The sequence below is a fragment of the Mastigoproctus giganteus genome, chromosome 7, assembly GCF_048544385.1.
Source record: "Mastigoproctus giganteus isolate SK-2022 chromosome 7, ASM4854438v1, whole genome shotgun sequence".
Lineage (NCBI taxonomy): Eukaryota > Metazoa > Arthropoda > Arachnida > Uropygi > Thelyphonidae > Mastigoproctus > Mastigoproctus giganteus.
Genome location: NC_143581.1, coordinates 32090313 through 32106023, shown reverse-complemented (window position 1 = coordinate 32106023; position 15711 = coordinate 32090313). Strand labels below are relative to the sequence as shown.

Sequence of the window (15711 nt, the reverse complement as noted above, 5' to 3'; positions counted from 1 at the left end):
GAAGTCCGGCTTCACCAGCGGAAAAATTAACGAAAGACATCATCACAATGGGTGTAATGAATGAAAAGAGTTCATTTCATGGATAAGCTTCATGGTTGGTTGAGTTGAAAGGGATGCTTTTGGGACCCTTCGGCTTTTTGCAAACTCTTACGAGATAAAACCAGTTGTTATTATGTAACTTTTATATTCTAAATTACATACCCGGAACTTATCCTGTGTGATACAATGGACACAAGTCTTCTGTAACAGTACAGTTGGTCCCCCACTTTTCACATTTGCAGAGCTCTGCATTTAAGTCCCCTCAGAGTCTGGTGAAACTCTTGAAGGTCTCCAATTGGAGCTGAGTTAGCCGATTTTCAAACGGAGGGAGATAGAGTTCCCCTTACTTATTCTGTATTTTCCAGGCTGCACAACATGCAAATCGACCTATTACAAAGACGGACCCAGGGAGAAATAATTGGGGTAACGTCCCTCTCTTCCCTTAAACATTATTTCGAAAGAATGTACTTGCATTAGTAGTGTATCATAATGAGCTTAGGTTCTGGTGCAACGTAATTTATTCGTTTTTTAAGTAACTTTTCCATTCTCCTCTTTTACTTCTGGATTCCCCTGAACCCATCTCTGGTGCAGCTGTACCACATGTACCATAGGATGGTACGCCACTGGTGCAAGAACGGGCATGGTTTGTTTCTGCATTATCTGTAAACTCACAGGTGAATTTACCATTGACCTATGAACACATACTTGTACAGACATATTGCAAACAATAACAGTAATAGGAACTAGCATACCACATGTATTGGTCCGCTGTGAATAAAGTAGTCGATGTGTCAAAAACCTCCACAACAACAACAATCCAGTTTAGCAACAATTCGTTTAGTGCAGTCAGATCCAGGAACAAATTCCATACACTAAACGAGATATTACTGCATACATATTTATTTATTAATAATTAATTTATATACAGACTGTTTGTTGAATAAACTATATACCGAGTGTTTTAATTTGGAAATGCTTCAAGTTGCACCAGTACATAAGCCCCTCCTCCAGTATTGTATTACCATTCACGAAAATTGAATAAGAAATGGAAATGCAATTTATTAGATATCAAACAAAGAATAAGAAGTATCAATACTGTACCACATACTCATTTTAAAAAATTTGATTCATTTTTAATTTTCAAAATATTATTTTTAACGCTAACAATTTGTGTGTTTACAATGGTCATGTATACAGGGACAACTACCAACTGACAACAATAAAAAGCGGCTTCTGCAGTTAAGAGATTCAGATTGGTCCCATAATGTGTAGCACTTAGGGGCCAAGCGCAACGGTTAATTTTGAAAACTAAAAATAAACTACGTATTGACATAAATCTGTTTTTTTTTTCCATTCCGTATGGTTACTTGTTTTGTTCATAGATGTCACCACCAAACAGATAATTTGCCTTGAAGCACATTATAGCAGCATTATGTTTTGAAGTGGTCAATTTTTGACGAAAGATGAAGAATAAAGAAACGTCTGCTCCCTTCATTTCTGTAAGGAGAATATCAAACTTCTTAATTTTTTATAATTATCACGCTTTTTTTCTGCAAATTTTACCAGCTCAAGCCAGTTATTTCCGTCATATTTGTTTTCACATTCAGAGATGGCGCCACTATGAAAGGACATTTGCAAGATAGCGGTGGTGGCGCCATCTATGATGTTCTTTATTCACTTTTGTTATTTTTCTTTCCGTACTTCAAGAACCGCATGAAAATCAACACAAAGAACGAACTTTGCAGATAAACTGTTAATTTGCAGATAAGCACGATGAATGATTAAAAGATTTCTTGATCCGTCCGAGATTTAACTTGTGATATGAAAGACTAATTAATAAAATATTCATGTAAATGATTGTAAATTTCTGAATCTATAACTTATTTATGTTTATTGTATAGCTTACGTCATTCTTTCTGTTTTTATCTGTTATAATGTAAATACCCTCCAGTTCAGTAGTTTCCAACGCTTTTCCTTTCGCAACACACTAATTCTTATCCCAGACTTCATAGTTCACACCTATACCCCGTTCTCTTCTCCTTTTATGTATTCAATTCAATACAATTACAATTCTCATATTTACTGAAAACTTTTTAATTCAAGCTAAATAGTATCACTATGGTTGCCAAAACTTATTTGCTGATTTCTCATTTAATTTATTTTAAGCAGTAATCGCTAAACATTTAAAATTACTAGAATATGTTACGAATATTAAGAAACGTTATGGAGGACTTGTTACTGATGGACATTACACAATTGTTAAATCTGGAAGGGCCACGTTTAACCAGGCCGCAGTGGCATAGTTGCTATAGGATCCCTATAGCCGCGAGGCCCTTGAGAAATTGTCAGGGCCCCCGAAATTGTGTCAGGGCTAAATAAGGTGTTGTATCCTGACAGTAGATACGCAGACGCGATCTTCCAATTTCGATTTACCCGGTTATGACCGAAGTTTCGCATTAGTGATGGGCAGTTAGTGAGTAACGTCAGTCAATTACCTAATGATTCGAGTTATTGATCAGGGCCGTACCTACCTGTTTTCGCGACGATATCAAAAGCCGATATGCCAGAGCTCAAGTTACAGCAAAATGATAAGATTTAACTACGTACATCATTCCAAGCTTCAAAATGTGTGAACAGTTTCAATTAGTTACCAACGGTCCAGTTTTCCGCAGGATAGTCCGGTTTTCAACGGAAATTGTCGGGTGTCTAGTTTACACCTTCGACCGGACTCACTTTGTCAGGATTTTATACCTTCGGCTTTCACCAATTGTTCATTTCGTCGCAAGAGGGTAGCGACAAGTGGTAGCGACTGACTACCTCTTTGGGCGAAAAAAAATTTGAATCAGAACCAAACAAATTGTTTTTAACAAATTTTTTAAAGGAAATTTAAGGAGGTGCGTTTTTTATAGTTCTTTTCCCTCTTTTACTGGGGTTAAGCTGACTTTTGATTTCCACATGCTAACCTTACGTTACCATGCCCCAATTTGTTTGTCGCATGCTAATAAACATCCCGCATGCTACAGTGACTCTAGCAATGCGTCCATTATACTGTTCTTACTGTTTTCTAGTACTCACTACAGACACTGGTACATCTCGAATAGGTGAATATGAACATTAAAATCGAAAATATAGTAAGGTGTTGCACTTGAGTTTGGTAAAAATTGATTTTGTTTTTATTGATTTAACTTAGCATTTGTTAATGTTAACCCGAACCACTTTAAAATGCCATCACTGCTAGTTGCTTTAAACTTTGAGAACAACTACTTTGAAGTAACTGACGTGAATAGAGAAACCTGACGTTGCGAATTTATGAAAACGATAATGCCGGATTTTTGTGAGTTCACTGACAACACTAAATCCAACTCGATTTGGCAGAAATTTGTTTCTAGTAAGAATTTTGTTTCTAGCAAGTGGCACATTTTGGTACATTTTTAAAATGGAAAATTTAAAGAACACAAAGAAAAGGCATGTCGAAGCATACAGTCTATTACTTTTCTTCAGATGTTATTCTTTTATAGTTTTAATCGGAACTATAGTTGTAAACAATATTATCGGATATGGTTAAGAAAAGATGAGCGAATGTGGCAACAACAGCCAAGAATCAAAAATTTCGTTCTCGGGTTTTCTCGTTCCAAAGCAGTGCTTCAGATCTGATTGTGTGGGGTGGGTGGAGTTTCCCCTTAAGAGCCACGAAAGTTTTACTGCATTAAAACCTGGAGGAATTATTTAAAAGTTAGTGGATCATCTGCTTCATGAACAAGATAGCAACTTATTAATTATCAATGAGTCGCTAATCAAATAATTAATCACAATGGAATTACTGTGTGTGTGTGTGTGTGTGTGTATATATATATATATATATCTTTCATCTGCACCTGCTAGTCGTTTAGATTTAAATAATACGACCAGAATTACCTAATTCTTTTTGGAGAAATAGGTGATTCTTAAAGGAGAGGGGAAAAAATTGTTTTATTCTTTAATGTAATCGGACATGCCAAAGAATTTATGCAAAAGCCAAGCAATGTTATGTGGGTGTCGTACGACTGCACCTGCGAACTGTTGAGGGCGTTCTTTTAGATGTTCTTAACCTATAGTTTTATCATAATTGCACTCTGGCGCAATGAGAACAAACGTGAATACAACTACTGTACTGGAATGATTAAATATTCTGAAAATATGGTGATTCCTATGAGTCATTTTCCTTACAGAAACATGTGTAAATTTTCGCAATCTTTTTTTCAAACACTGACTACTTCAGAACGAAATTCTGCTACCTCCACTTCAAAGCATAGTTATCCATTATAAGATGGCGAAATCTATGAAAAATATGAATAACCTTAAATATTCGGAGGAAATTTATGTAATTATTTACTTTTAAAAATTTCCAAATAGGCTTCATTACATGGTTTCTTTATATTGCGCTCCCAGTGATAACACTGAGGTACCAATGCATCTTTTGGAAGAAATTTTAAGCACTTTTCCTAGTGCAAATGTATTGGTTTCAACTGACTCCAATGCAAAATCTCAACTTTGGTTTAGCGAACGTAACGACGCTAGAGGTTCTGTGTTTGAAGAATTTATATTGATTCACCATTGGAATGTGCATAATCTTCCCAACATGTCAACAACCTTTTGGAACATTCATGGACGGTCTAACATTGACCTTACCTTACCTTTCCTTTCCTCTCCATGCTTGTCGCAGCATGTAAAATACTGGATGGTCTGCCCGGATGTATGCAATAGCTATCACCGTGCTATCACTTTTGATTTAGTATTAAATGTTAGGGATGGAGGTTCTTCAGGTCACCTTCAGGATTTAAACCGCTTCTCTATCAGAACCAGAACTGGACAAAATTTGTCGTTACAAACTTGTAACTCCTGAGATATAGAGTTCTGTTTACTCTAAAGGAAGTCTGACTACTGATTGGCTCTCCACGGTTGAAGCTATTATAGAGAGACTTTTCCCTGATAATCACCCAGAGCAAGACACAACCGAACAAGCTCAGAGAAGGTTCGTTAACGGATCTTACAAGGGATCAAATGATATGGAACTATTTAGTCTAGATGAACTTGCAATTTCCAAAATCAATCTGTCAAAATGTCCTGGAATGGACTTAGTTGAAAATGCGGCAATCAAAAGATTTCACCAACATTTTCCACATATATTGTTGAATGCTGAATATTTTTGGAAGATTGCGGTAGTAAAGATGCTCAGAAAGCCTGGAAAATTGGCAAGGGATCCCAAGGCATATATCGCCCTATACCCCTTCTAGGAAATCTTGGAAAGCTTTATGAGAGATTATTAACGCCTAGGATGCAAAAGGCTTTGGCAACAAGTAATATGATTTCTAATTCACAATTCGGCTTTAAGAAAGGCTCCTCCACTGAAGATGCCATCAGAAATTTGGTGAATGTATGTAAAACTACAGACAAGAAATACATGGTTGTTTTTATCGACTTTGAGGGCGCTTTCGATACACTCTGGTGGGAGAGCGCCCTCAGGTCACTTCGAGAGGCAGAATGTGATGATTTACTATATCAGGTTATTAGATCTTATTTTTCAAATAGGCAGATTATTTTTCAAAAAGTCATCTCACAACATTTGGTATTTTCAAAATTCATTTCCAGAGGATGCCCACAAGGCTCGGTCCTTGGGCCTCTCCTCCGGAATTCTGTTTTAGACCAATGGTTACTAAAAGATAGTCAAATTTGCAATAAAATAGCATATGCCGACGATTTAGTGCTATGCATACCAGGCAGGTCAAGAGTTCTGCTAGAAACACATGGGAAAGAAATCCTGGATGATTTGCTGGAATGGTCTAGATAAACAAATTAAAAATTTCTGAGACGAAAACTAAAACGATGATCTTCAACAATAAACTGGATTATAACAGACCTCCTAAACTTCATATCAACAATGTCCAAATCAACAATAAACTGATTATAACAGACCTCCTAAACTTCATATGAACAATGTCCAAATTCCTTATGTCTGTCAAAATAAATATCTTGGTCTCTTAATTGATGATAAATTTTCTTTTATCCCCCACGTAAAGAACTTAGCTGAAAAGATTAACAAGTTTACTGCCAATGTGATTAGGCTCTGAAAAGTTGAATGGGGTATAAAGCACAAAACTTTGGCATTATATTATAAGGCTATATTTTTGCCAATTGTAGTATATGCGGCTGCCATATGGTTTCCTAGGGTTACTCACGTCACAGTGAAGGCCAAACTTTTATCATTGCAGAGAAAAATGATATTGGCAACACACAGATGCTGCAGAACAACATCAACCAATGATTTACAAGTGATCTCAGGTTGTATCCCGATTGACTTTTATGTGGCATACCAAGGCATGATGTCTAACTTAAAGAAAGGTTTGGCAACTCAAATCCTGGACATTGCAAGTAATCCGGCCACGGACATTCGGCAGGAGAAAATTAATCTTTGGACAAAATTCACCGAGAAGTGGAAATACAGATGGCAATCCAGTGAAACAGGACTCACTACCAGGAAGTTCATTGAAGATGCAACGTTTGCTGTAAATAAGAAAGTTATGGGATGGTTTTATCCTTCAATGACAACATCATATTTAATTACCGGACATGGTTCACTGCTGGATAAATTGTGTAAATTTGGACTTAAACCTGACGCTTTGTGTTTTTGCGGGGCAGTAGAAGATTGGAGGCATGTTCTGCTTTATTGCCCGGCTTATGATGACTTCAGACAAGAACTATTTAACAGCACTTAACCTATTAGGACTCACAACCTCGATATTTTGATTCAAGATGCCAAGAACTTTGCAGCATTCCAATCTTGTTCTGACAAGGTGTTTAAAAGAAGGCGCACCTTGTTTACTAATTCTAGAAGTGGACAGTAGACTGATGTATTCATGAACTTATATTTCTACCTTACTAGGTCAAACAGCTGTTAACTTAGAAACTAAATGTTGTGTTCTTAAATTAGTAATAATATAGAATGTACAAAATGGTATTAACTATACATAGAATTTTATTTTTTTTTTTACATAGAATTTTATTTTTTTTATATAGGATTTTTTATTATTTTTTTTGTTTATTATTTTTATTTATTTTTTTCTATTTATTTTCTTTTTTTTTTTTTCCCTCGAGTTGGGCAGCCTGAGGGCTCTTGTCCTTTGGTACTGGACGACAAATTGGTGCAGCAGCACTAGATAACAGAACCAGGCACAACTCCTCATGCTTAGAAATGGGTAGTGATTGACCGGGTGTTGATCGCTGTAGAGTGTAGACATCAGTTACTTTTTCAACATAGATTTTCCAAGGTGGACTTCGACTAAACGTGTAGGTGCCACCCAAAACAAGTACATCCACATACATAGTTATTATTGTTATTATTTGGTTTTTAGGAGCATTAACAACTAAGGCCATACTGCTCCGGGGATATGCAGTGGTCATTTCCTGACCTTACCGCATCCTCCATATTTGGTACATACATACATACATAGTATATCTTTTATTGCTTGCAAGTGAAGCTGTATAATTAAAATTGTTTCTTACGCAGAATGCGATGATTGTAAATAGAAAGTGTTTGTATCGATGTATATATGTAATAAAAAATGTAAATAAATAAAAAAAATAAGCTTCATTACAGTACTATGTATATACACTGAAAGGACAGAATTCATGGGATACCTGATTCCTGGACAAAGCGACGCTTTCATCCCTCTCGCTAGTGAACGAACCCACCGCTTGGCAGGTTATAAGGTACACTGCATTCACGCAGACGGTAATTCGATGTCATTACGGATAAACGTCGTGAGTTAATCGACTTTGAAAGAGGGATGATAGTGGGTGCCCGACGCATGGGTCACTCTATCGCGGAGGTGGTACAGAAATTGAACTATCCCCGTTCGACAGTATCAAGAGTGTATCAGGAATAGGCCATTTCCGGAATAACATCTCATCGTGCACAGCACTGTGGACAGAGAAAGGTGGTGGATGAACGTGGCCATCGACGACTGTGTCGCACTGTTTCAGCCAAACGGAGAGCGACAGTGCCACAAATCACAGCAGACTTCAACGATGGAGGTGCCAGAAACGTCTCCACCAAGACCATCACGCGATCATTAGCCGCAATAGGTTATGGGAACAGCCGACCCACCACAGTCCCATAGCTAACACCAGGACACTACGTCTAAACTGGGCGAAAGAACTTCGGCACTAGACCTTGAATGACTGGAGATGGATCTCCTGGTCCGAGGAGTCCCGTTTTCAGTTATTTCGAGCGGACGTGAGGGTGCGTTTCTGGCAGAAACCGCACGAAGCTATGCACCCATCATGTCAACAAGGAACTGTTCAAGCAGGTGGACGGTCGGTAATGGTCTGGGACGTGTTCAACTGGCACACGCTGGGACCTCTGGTACGTCTAGCCACATCTCTGAACGGGCCAGGTTGTGTCAATCCTTGCAGACAATCTGCATCCCTTCATGGTCATCGTGCACCCCCAGGGCAATGGACTCCTCTAGCAGGACAATGCGCCTGTGCACAGCGCCATGATGACTAGAACATGGTTCGAAGAGCATTCCGCAAATTTAGCCACCATGGAATGGCCTTCCTGTTCACCGGACATGAACCCTGTGGAGCATCTTTGGGATGCTGTGGAAAGGTCCGTTCGAGCTTTGGGTCCTCCACCCAGGAATGCGACGGAATTATGGACGGCGGTGCAGCAAGCATGGATTGAAATACCTGTGGAACGCTTTCGTGAACTAGTGGACTCAATGCCTAGCCCTGTGACTGCCCTTATCTGGGAGAAAGGTGGGCCTACCCGTTACTAGGTAGGTATCCCATGATTTCTGTCCACTCAGTATATTATACTATATAGTACTGTAAATATTATACATAGTACTATATACGTTGCCAATTGACTCACATTCTAGAAAATTTTTTACCCACTTGACAGGTGAAAATTTTACAAGATCTAAGACATTAAGAATATTATTTGTAATTATAATTTATGGTTAAAAATTATAACTTCAAATACTACTTTCAGTGTCTTATATTCTTACATTCTAGGGCAGACATCTGGCTTTCCCCATCCCTTCTACTCATATTACAAGTACGAGTATAAACGAAGTGCTTCAAAAGTAGGGGGGTGATTATGCGTGACAAACGAAAATCGGCTGTTCACGCAAATAATAGCAAATGATGTCTGGAAACATTAATTTACAGACATATACTGGCATCTCAGCTGCCTCAGTGCTTATTCCAAAAGAGCCGGTCTTGGTGGGTAGCACAGTGGTTATAATCACCGTACTCCACACATCGAGTGGAACGGGCTAGGTTTCGAATTCTGTCAATAACGGGAGCAATTTTTATGGGCTTTTTGTTATTCCGAGTTGACTTAGTCGGTCTCTGGCGAGGATAAAATGGTTCCCCCTTCCCTCACCCGGAAACTTGGGTTTTCCCACCAGCAAAACTGGCAAACCAGAAAACACGAAATTTACAGACATTATACACAAGAGCAGATGAAGTAATTCTGGAGTTGCCCTAATATGCATTTTGGTATTCCAAAAGAACCAAGAGGAAATCTCAAAGGTAAAAAAAAAATATATATATATATATATATATATATATATATATATATATATATATATGCGTACATCTCTAGAGACCAAAGTGGTCAGCTGACATCAAACTCTTAAATGAAAAAATAGTTTGGAAATATTTCTTAAAGGAATGCCATTGTTAAATCGTAATAATTTAGCAAGTATTAAGGATAACTGTTCTGTCCTTCATAATTATTCTTAAGCAGTCCTATTTTACATGTTTGCCTAATTTTTCAAGAAAGCAAAAAAAAGTTTTATTTATAATACTTTTTTTTTTTCAGATTGAAAGAGAGAAATCAGATCTTTCATTACACCTGATGCAAATTAACGAACGATTAGATGAAGCCGAAGGATCATCGGAAACTCAGGTAACTGTAAACAGACAATATTTATATAAGTGCTTGACTCTTTCATTATTCAAATTCTTTTAGACTCCTTTACTTCTTTTCTTTCTCCTCAGCTTTTAAGCCACATGGTGCCTGGCATCAGCTGATTTTGTTTCTATCCTCCATGATTTTCTTTCCCCCTACTACTTCTTTCACCCGATATATACTAACACCTTCTTTTACCATATCTGTCTACTTCTTTGGATTTCCTCTTCCCACCAATTTCCATTTCTTCAATCCAGTTTCCATGTAATTTTTGCCTCTCCTCCTTATGGTCAATGCCAACTTAGTCTATTTTTCTTACTTTATCCTGAATGGGTACTACTCTTAAGCTTTCTCTCACATACTCATTCTCGATCCTATCTTGTCTATTCTACATAACATATAACATAAAATTTCAGCAGGCATATAAAACAATTTACAAATATAAAAGCACCTAATGCCGGCTTTTTGTTTCAAGATACTTTAAAATTTTATTGCAATACTGAAAAAAAGACCTATTGAGACCAACTATTAATTTTAACAATTACAATTGCTAAATGGAATACGAGGAATATTCCTCTTATGTTCAAGTAACTTATTCTGAAAGTACCTAGGCTCTTTATATCAGTGAAAAGGTATAGACGAAAAAGGATGGCTGACAAACTTGAGGATCTTCATGACAATCATGGAAATGACAATCCTTCTGTCTGATGAATAGAGCTGTATCTTTTCAATCTCGACTTTGAGGATCGTAATCAAAGACTTTGTTAAGTGAACTGGCAAGTCCTGCACGGTATCTGAGTCAGACAGACACTTCCTTCAGATATGCCTTGTGTTCTTTTCAGCTCATTAATTGGCTACATTTCCTTTCGTTACGTTCATATTCTTCCATTTTGTTTAATTTTGACCCATTTCCCTCATTACCCACATTTTTCAGCTATAGTTCTTTTCCTATATCATATTACTTTCTCGTTGATCTCGATAACTCAATTCACTAGTTAAATCTCTTCTTATTCTGATTTTCACATTCGACCTTAACTCTAAATTTTTCTTCACTATTACTTTTATAAAATTGCTTATCTATATCCTTTATCCTTTCCGAAACACAGTTGTTTCCTTCATTTGCCTTCCAAATTCTCTCAAATTTCACTCTAACAACTACTTAACCAGTATAGAACCCATTGCCACAAATCAGTAGCTAGAAAAGCCTACAGAACTGAAATCATCAACAAGGTCGGAAACAGCTGAACATTTCATCAGTATAAGTCTTGCCGGAGAATAAACTTAATCTGATATTTTCAGCACCAGCCACCAACACATACCTACATCTCTGTCTGGAAGTTCGAAACCTAATGCCGATCATACATGATCTTTCATTCTTTATGGACATTTACAGTGTCTCTGAACTGCATTAAATGTTACAAAACATGCATCCTAAATTCTACATAAAAATATTACCTTCAGATCAAACTAAAATCTGAGTATCATATGCTGCCTAATTTGTTATTAATCCTTTGTTTTGATTATTGTCATTTTTTAATAGAAACTAGAAAAACGTTTATGCTAATTCGTGCAACCAGAATCAAGGCCACAATAGGCTTTCCAGCTCCGTAATTGTTCAGAATCAGATACATGTTAATATAACGTCCTTTCTCCTTTTTAGAACCTAGAATATGTTCCAAAAATTTTTGCATACTTTTGAAACAACCTGTATAGAAAGTACAAGGATATCAGTAAACCAGTAGTACCAAGGTATCATATTTCTATACATAAATGAAAACCAGTGACATATCAGTGACTTTCTGGTCTCTTGCCAAAGCTATTGGCCGCAACTTTTGCCCATCTCTGCTCCCACCTCTGTCCAAACCAGATGGTTCTGTTGTCACTTCAGCCAAAGATAAAGCTGACCTGCTAGCATCCCATTTTTCTTCCAGCTCATGTATTAATGAGCTTGATAAAACACCTCCCATCATTCCCAACACGCTCCATTCAATGCCTCCTGTGGTCTTCCGTCAAAAGGATATCAGAAGGATTTTGATGAATCTTGATGCTGTTGTTGTTTAGTTTTTAGGAGCATTAGCAACTAAGGCCATATTGCTCCGGGATATGCGGTGGTCATTCCCTGACCTTTCCGCATCCTCCGTATTTGGTGGTGACGGGCTCGAACCCCGGGCTAATCAAGAAGCGTGTGCTATGCACTTCTGCTCCTTCCCACCTGGCTACGGAGTACGCCAATCTTGATGCTAAGAAAGCTCCAGGTCCTGATAGTATTTCTCCACTTGTTCTCAAAACCTGTGCTCCTGAACCTATTCCTATTCTTTGCCGCCTTTTTTCACTTTCTTATTCCAAAGGTGTTTTTCCTTCTTCTTGGAAATTTGCTCATATCCAGCCAGTTCCTAAAAAGGGTAACAAATCCCTCCCATCCAATTATCGTCCCATTGCAATTACTTCTACTCTTTCTAAAGTAATGGAGAAATCAATTAACCGCAAACTCTTAAACTACCTAGAAATCTTCCGTCTGATCAACGATCGCCAGTATAGATTCCGTCAGTGTCGATCTACTGGTGATATTCTGGCTTATGTTACCCATTTATGGACTAATTCAATGGAAAGGTTCGGTGAAACACAGGTAGTTGCTCTTGACATCTCAAAGGCTTTGATAGTGTTTGGCATAAAGGTCTTCTAAACAAGCTTCCATCTTATGGTTTGCCAACTGTTTTTAATAATTGGTTATCCAGTTTTCTCTCTGATCGCTCACTGAGGGTGATGGTAGATGGCTCTCTGTCTTCTAACTTCTCCACTAATGCCGGTGTCCCTCAAGGTTCAGTTCTTTCCCCCACTCTTTTCCTCTTGTATATTAATGACCTTCTTCCATTGACTGGAAATCCTATCCATAGTTTTGCCGATGATAGCACATTGCATTCCACTTTCCATTTTGAGAAACCTTGTCCTGCTCAATCAGCTTCAACTTCTCGAAAATCTGCTACCAATTCCTTAAATGCCGATCTTCAGGTAATTCTCCAGTGGGGCAAAGATAATTTAGTTTATTTCAACCCTTCTAAAACTCAGTCTTGTCTTATATCTCGCAAAAAAGATTCTTCTGCTGCTATGCTTCTCTTTAGTGACACTCCGATTTCTAGGCAAAATGATATATCTCTTTTGGGGATTACCCTGACTTCTAATCTCTCTTGGCACAAAGCACATTACAAACATTGCTTCCTCTGCATCTAAAAAACTTGGTTTTCTCTTTCGCTCTCGGCGTTACTTTTCTTCCAAACAGCTGCTCACTCTGTATAAATCGCAAATCCGCCCTGCCATGGAATATTTTTCCCACATCTGGGGTGGTGCCCCCAAAACCTCTCTCAAGCTTCTTGATTCCATTCAGAAGAGGGCAGTTAGGTTAATTAATGATTCATCTGTAACAGAGTCTCTCCAATCGCTTTCTCATAGATGTACTGTTTCTGCTGCATGCCTCTTCTACAGATACTTCCATGGCCACTGTTCTTCTGAATTGGCTTCTATAATTTCTGCTCTCTCCTTCAAAACAGTCCGAACACGTGCCGCCACCAGCCAACATCCATTTACTGTCCAACTTCAAACCCACAGAACCAACTTTTCATCTTCATCGTTTATTCATTCAACTGCTGTTTTCTGGAACAACCTTCCTTCATATGTATTTCCTGAAAATTACAATCTACAGAAGTTCAAGTCCAATGTCAACAAATATCTTTTCTCCAACCCAAGCACAGTACTAAGTACTATAGGTTCTATAGTACTTAGTACTCTCGTGTTTGGGGTTCACATAAAAAAAAAATATATCATCCTACGATGCATATAATGCAGCTGTACAAGGCACTGAGTTCTTCAGGATTCAAAAGGTAAAGAGTAAGATTTTGTCCATCAATAGAGAGAATCGTCGCCCAAGATTTCTGTATAGTACTTAAGTGAAATTAGTGAGGTGACCGTTTCGGGGATTACTGTCCCTTCATCGGTGGATAATTAAGTGCTACTGAGTTATCGATCTAAGGGCTCAGTGATGATAAGTTTTCGCAATATACTTGATGCTGTTGTAAAAAATTAATTTCCTTTTCTGGTTCGTACAAAAATGATCCCTTAGAACCATTTGAACAAACTGCTAAATAACTTCTGTTATTTGAAGATTGTCTGTTCTAAACTTAGACCTGCATAAAAGATCATTGCGTGCCATAGCAAAAATTATTATTTTTTTATTAAATCATCTTAATTATGCTTTGCAGAATAATTTTTATACATTTATACCTCGTCACAGATACACATATAAACTCCCCCCTAAAAGTTTGGAATCATGTTTGATTTTTCTTAATTTTCAAAGTTTTAATTAAAATAGGACCAAATTCTTAAGCAATTTTTATTAAAATATTTTATGTATAAAAAAAAAAAACTTAATAATATTTAACAAATTTCTAGAAAATTATAAAATATCCCAGAAATGTATCGAAGAGTCCTGAATGTGGTACAATATTATAGAAGATCCATGAATGTAGTAGAACGTTGTAGATGATTCCATAATATTCTAGAAAACTGGAGTACTGTTTCAATAATATAGAAGCTAGAAGTTTTAATGATTCTAGTGTTTTGCAATAATAAAATTTAGGAGTAGTAGTAAAAGTAGAGGCATAGATGCAAGAATGGAAGCGTATGAGCTTATGTAACATCAGTCAAAAAAAAAAAAAAAATTTCCCACATCCATTCCCTCTAAAAGTTTGTCCAGTTCCCCGTTGAATTTATTTAAGCTATCAACTTGAACAACGACAGATAGAAGTTTCTTCCAGCAATCAACGACCAGCTAAAGGCAAATCTCTGCACATCTATTCTACAACTGTCTTTCCTCAACTTGAATTTATGCCCCTTCAGGTTCGTAATCTGAGCAAAAGGAAGAATCCCATCAGAATTGAGCCTGCCCAACCCATTCAAGGCCTTATACACCTCAATCAGATCACCTCGCAGGTGCCTAGTCTTCAGCCGCTGCAATTTGCAGAACTCGAGCCTTTCTTGGTGAGAGGACCCCCTTCGTTCCCCTCACCAATCTTGTTGTCCTTCTATACTCGCTCAAGCAACTCTACATCCTTACTAAAATGAGGCCTCCAGACCTGTACGCAGTACTCAAGGCGTGGCCTGACCATTGTCTTATACAAAGGAATAATAACCTACTTTTCCCTACTAGCAAAATCATTGACAGTGCCCCATGACCTGCTTTGGCACCCTGTTTTCACTGCTCAGAAAACTTCATATCTGACTGCACAATTACTCCCAAGTCTTTTTCACTTTCTACCATCTTAAGTGTAGTACCACACAGTTGGTACGTTTGTCAAGGTTAAACTTCAGTTGCCGCTGCTCAGCCCATCTGCCCAAATTTTCTAGATCCTGTTGCAGTAGCACACTGCCATTACTGTAATTAACTGCCCTGCCAACCTTTGTATCATCTGCATGCTTGGACATTAAGCCTGATATACCTTCATCAATATCATTGATAAATATACAAAACAACAGTGGGCCCAACACCGAACACTGGGGGAATTTACTAATAACAGTAGTCCACGAAAAGCAGCGTCCATTGATTACCACTCTCAGTCGTCTCTCACTCTACAACCCTTTTATCCATTGTAGCAACTTGCCCTTAATACCATACGTCTCCAATTTGTACAATAGTCTTGCATGTTCAACGGTATCAAAAGCTT

General features: G+C 37.7%; 1 protein-coding gene across 1 annotated transcript in view; it reads left to right on the top strand.

Annotated features, from left to right (window-relative positions):
- The window catches only part of LOC150082795 (paramyosin-like), a 185257-nt gene that overhangs the window by 57201 nt on the left and 112345 nt on the right, over positions 1-15711 (top strand). The window contains exon 3 of the mRNA XM_090377604.1: positions 9908-9994. Coding sequence (XP_090233730.1) covers positions 9908-9994 — 87 coding nt within the window. The remainder of the gene's footprint in view (positions 1-9907; positions 9995-15711) is intronic.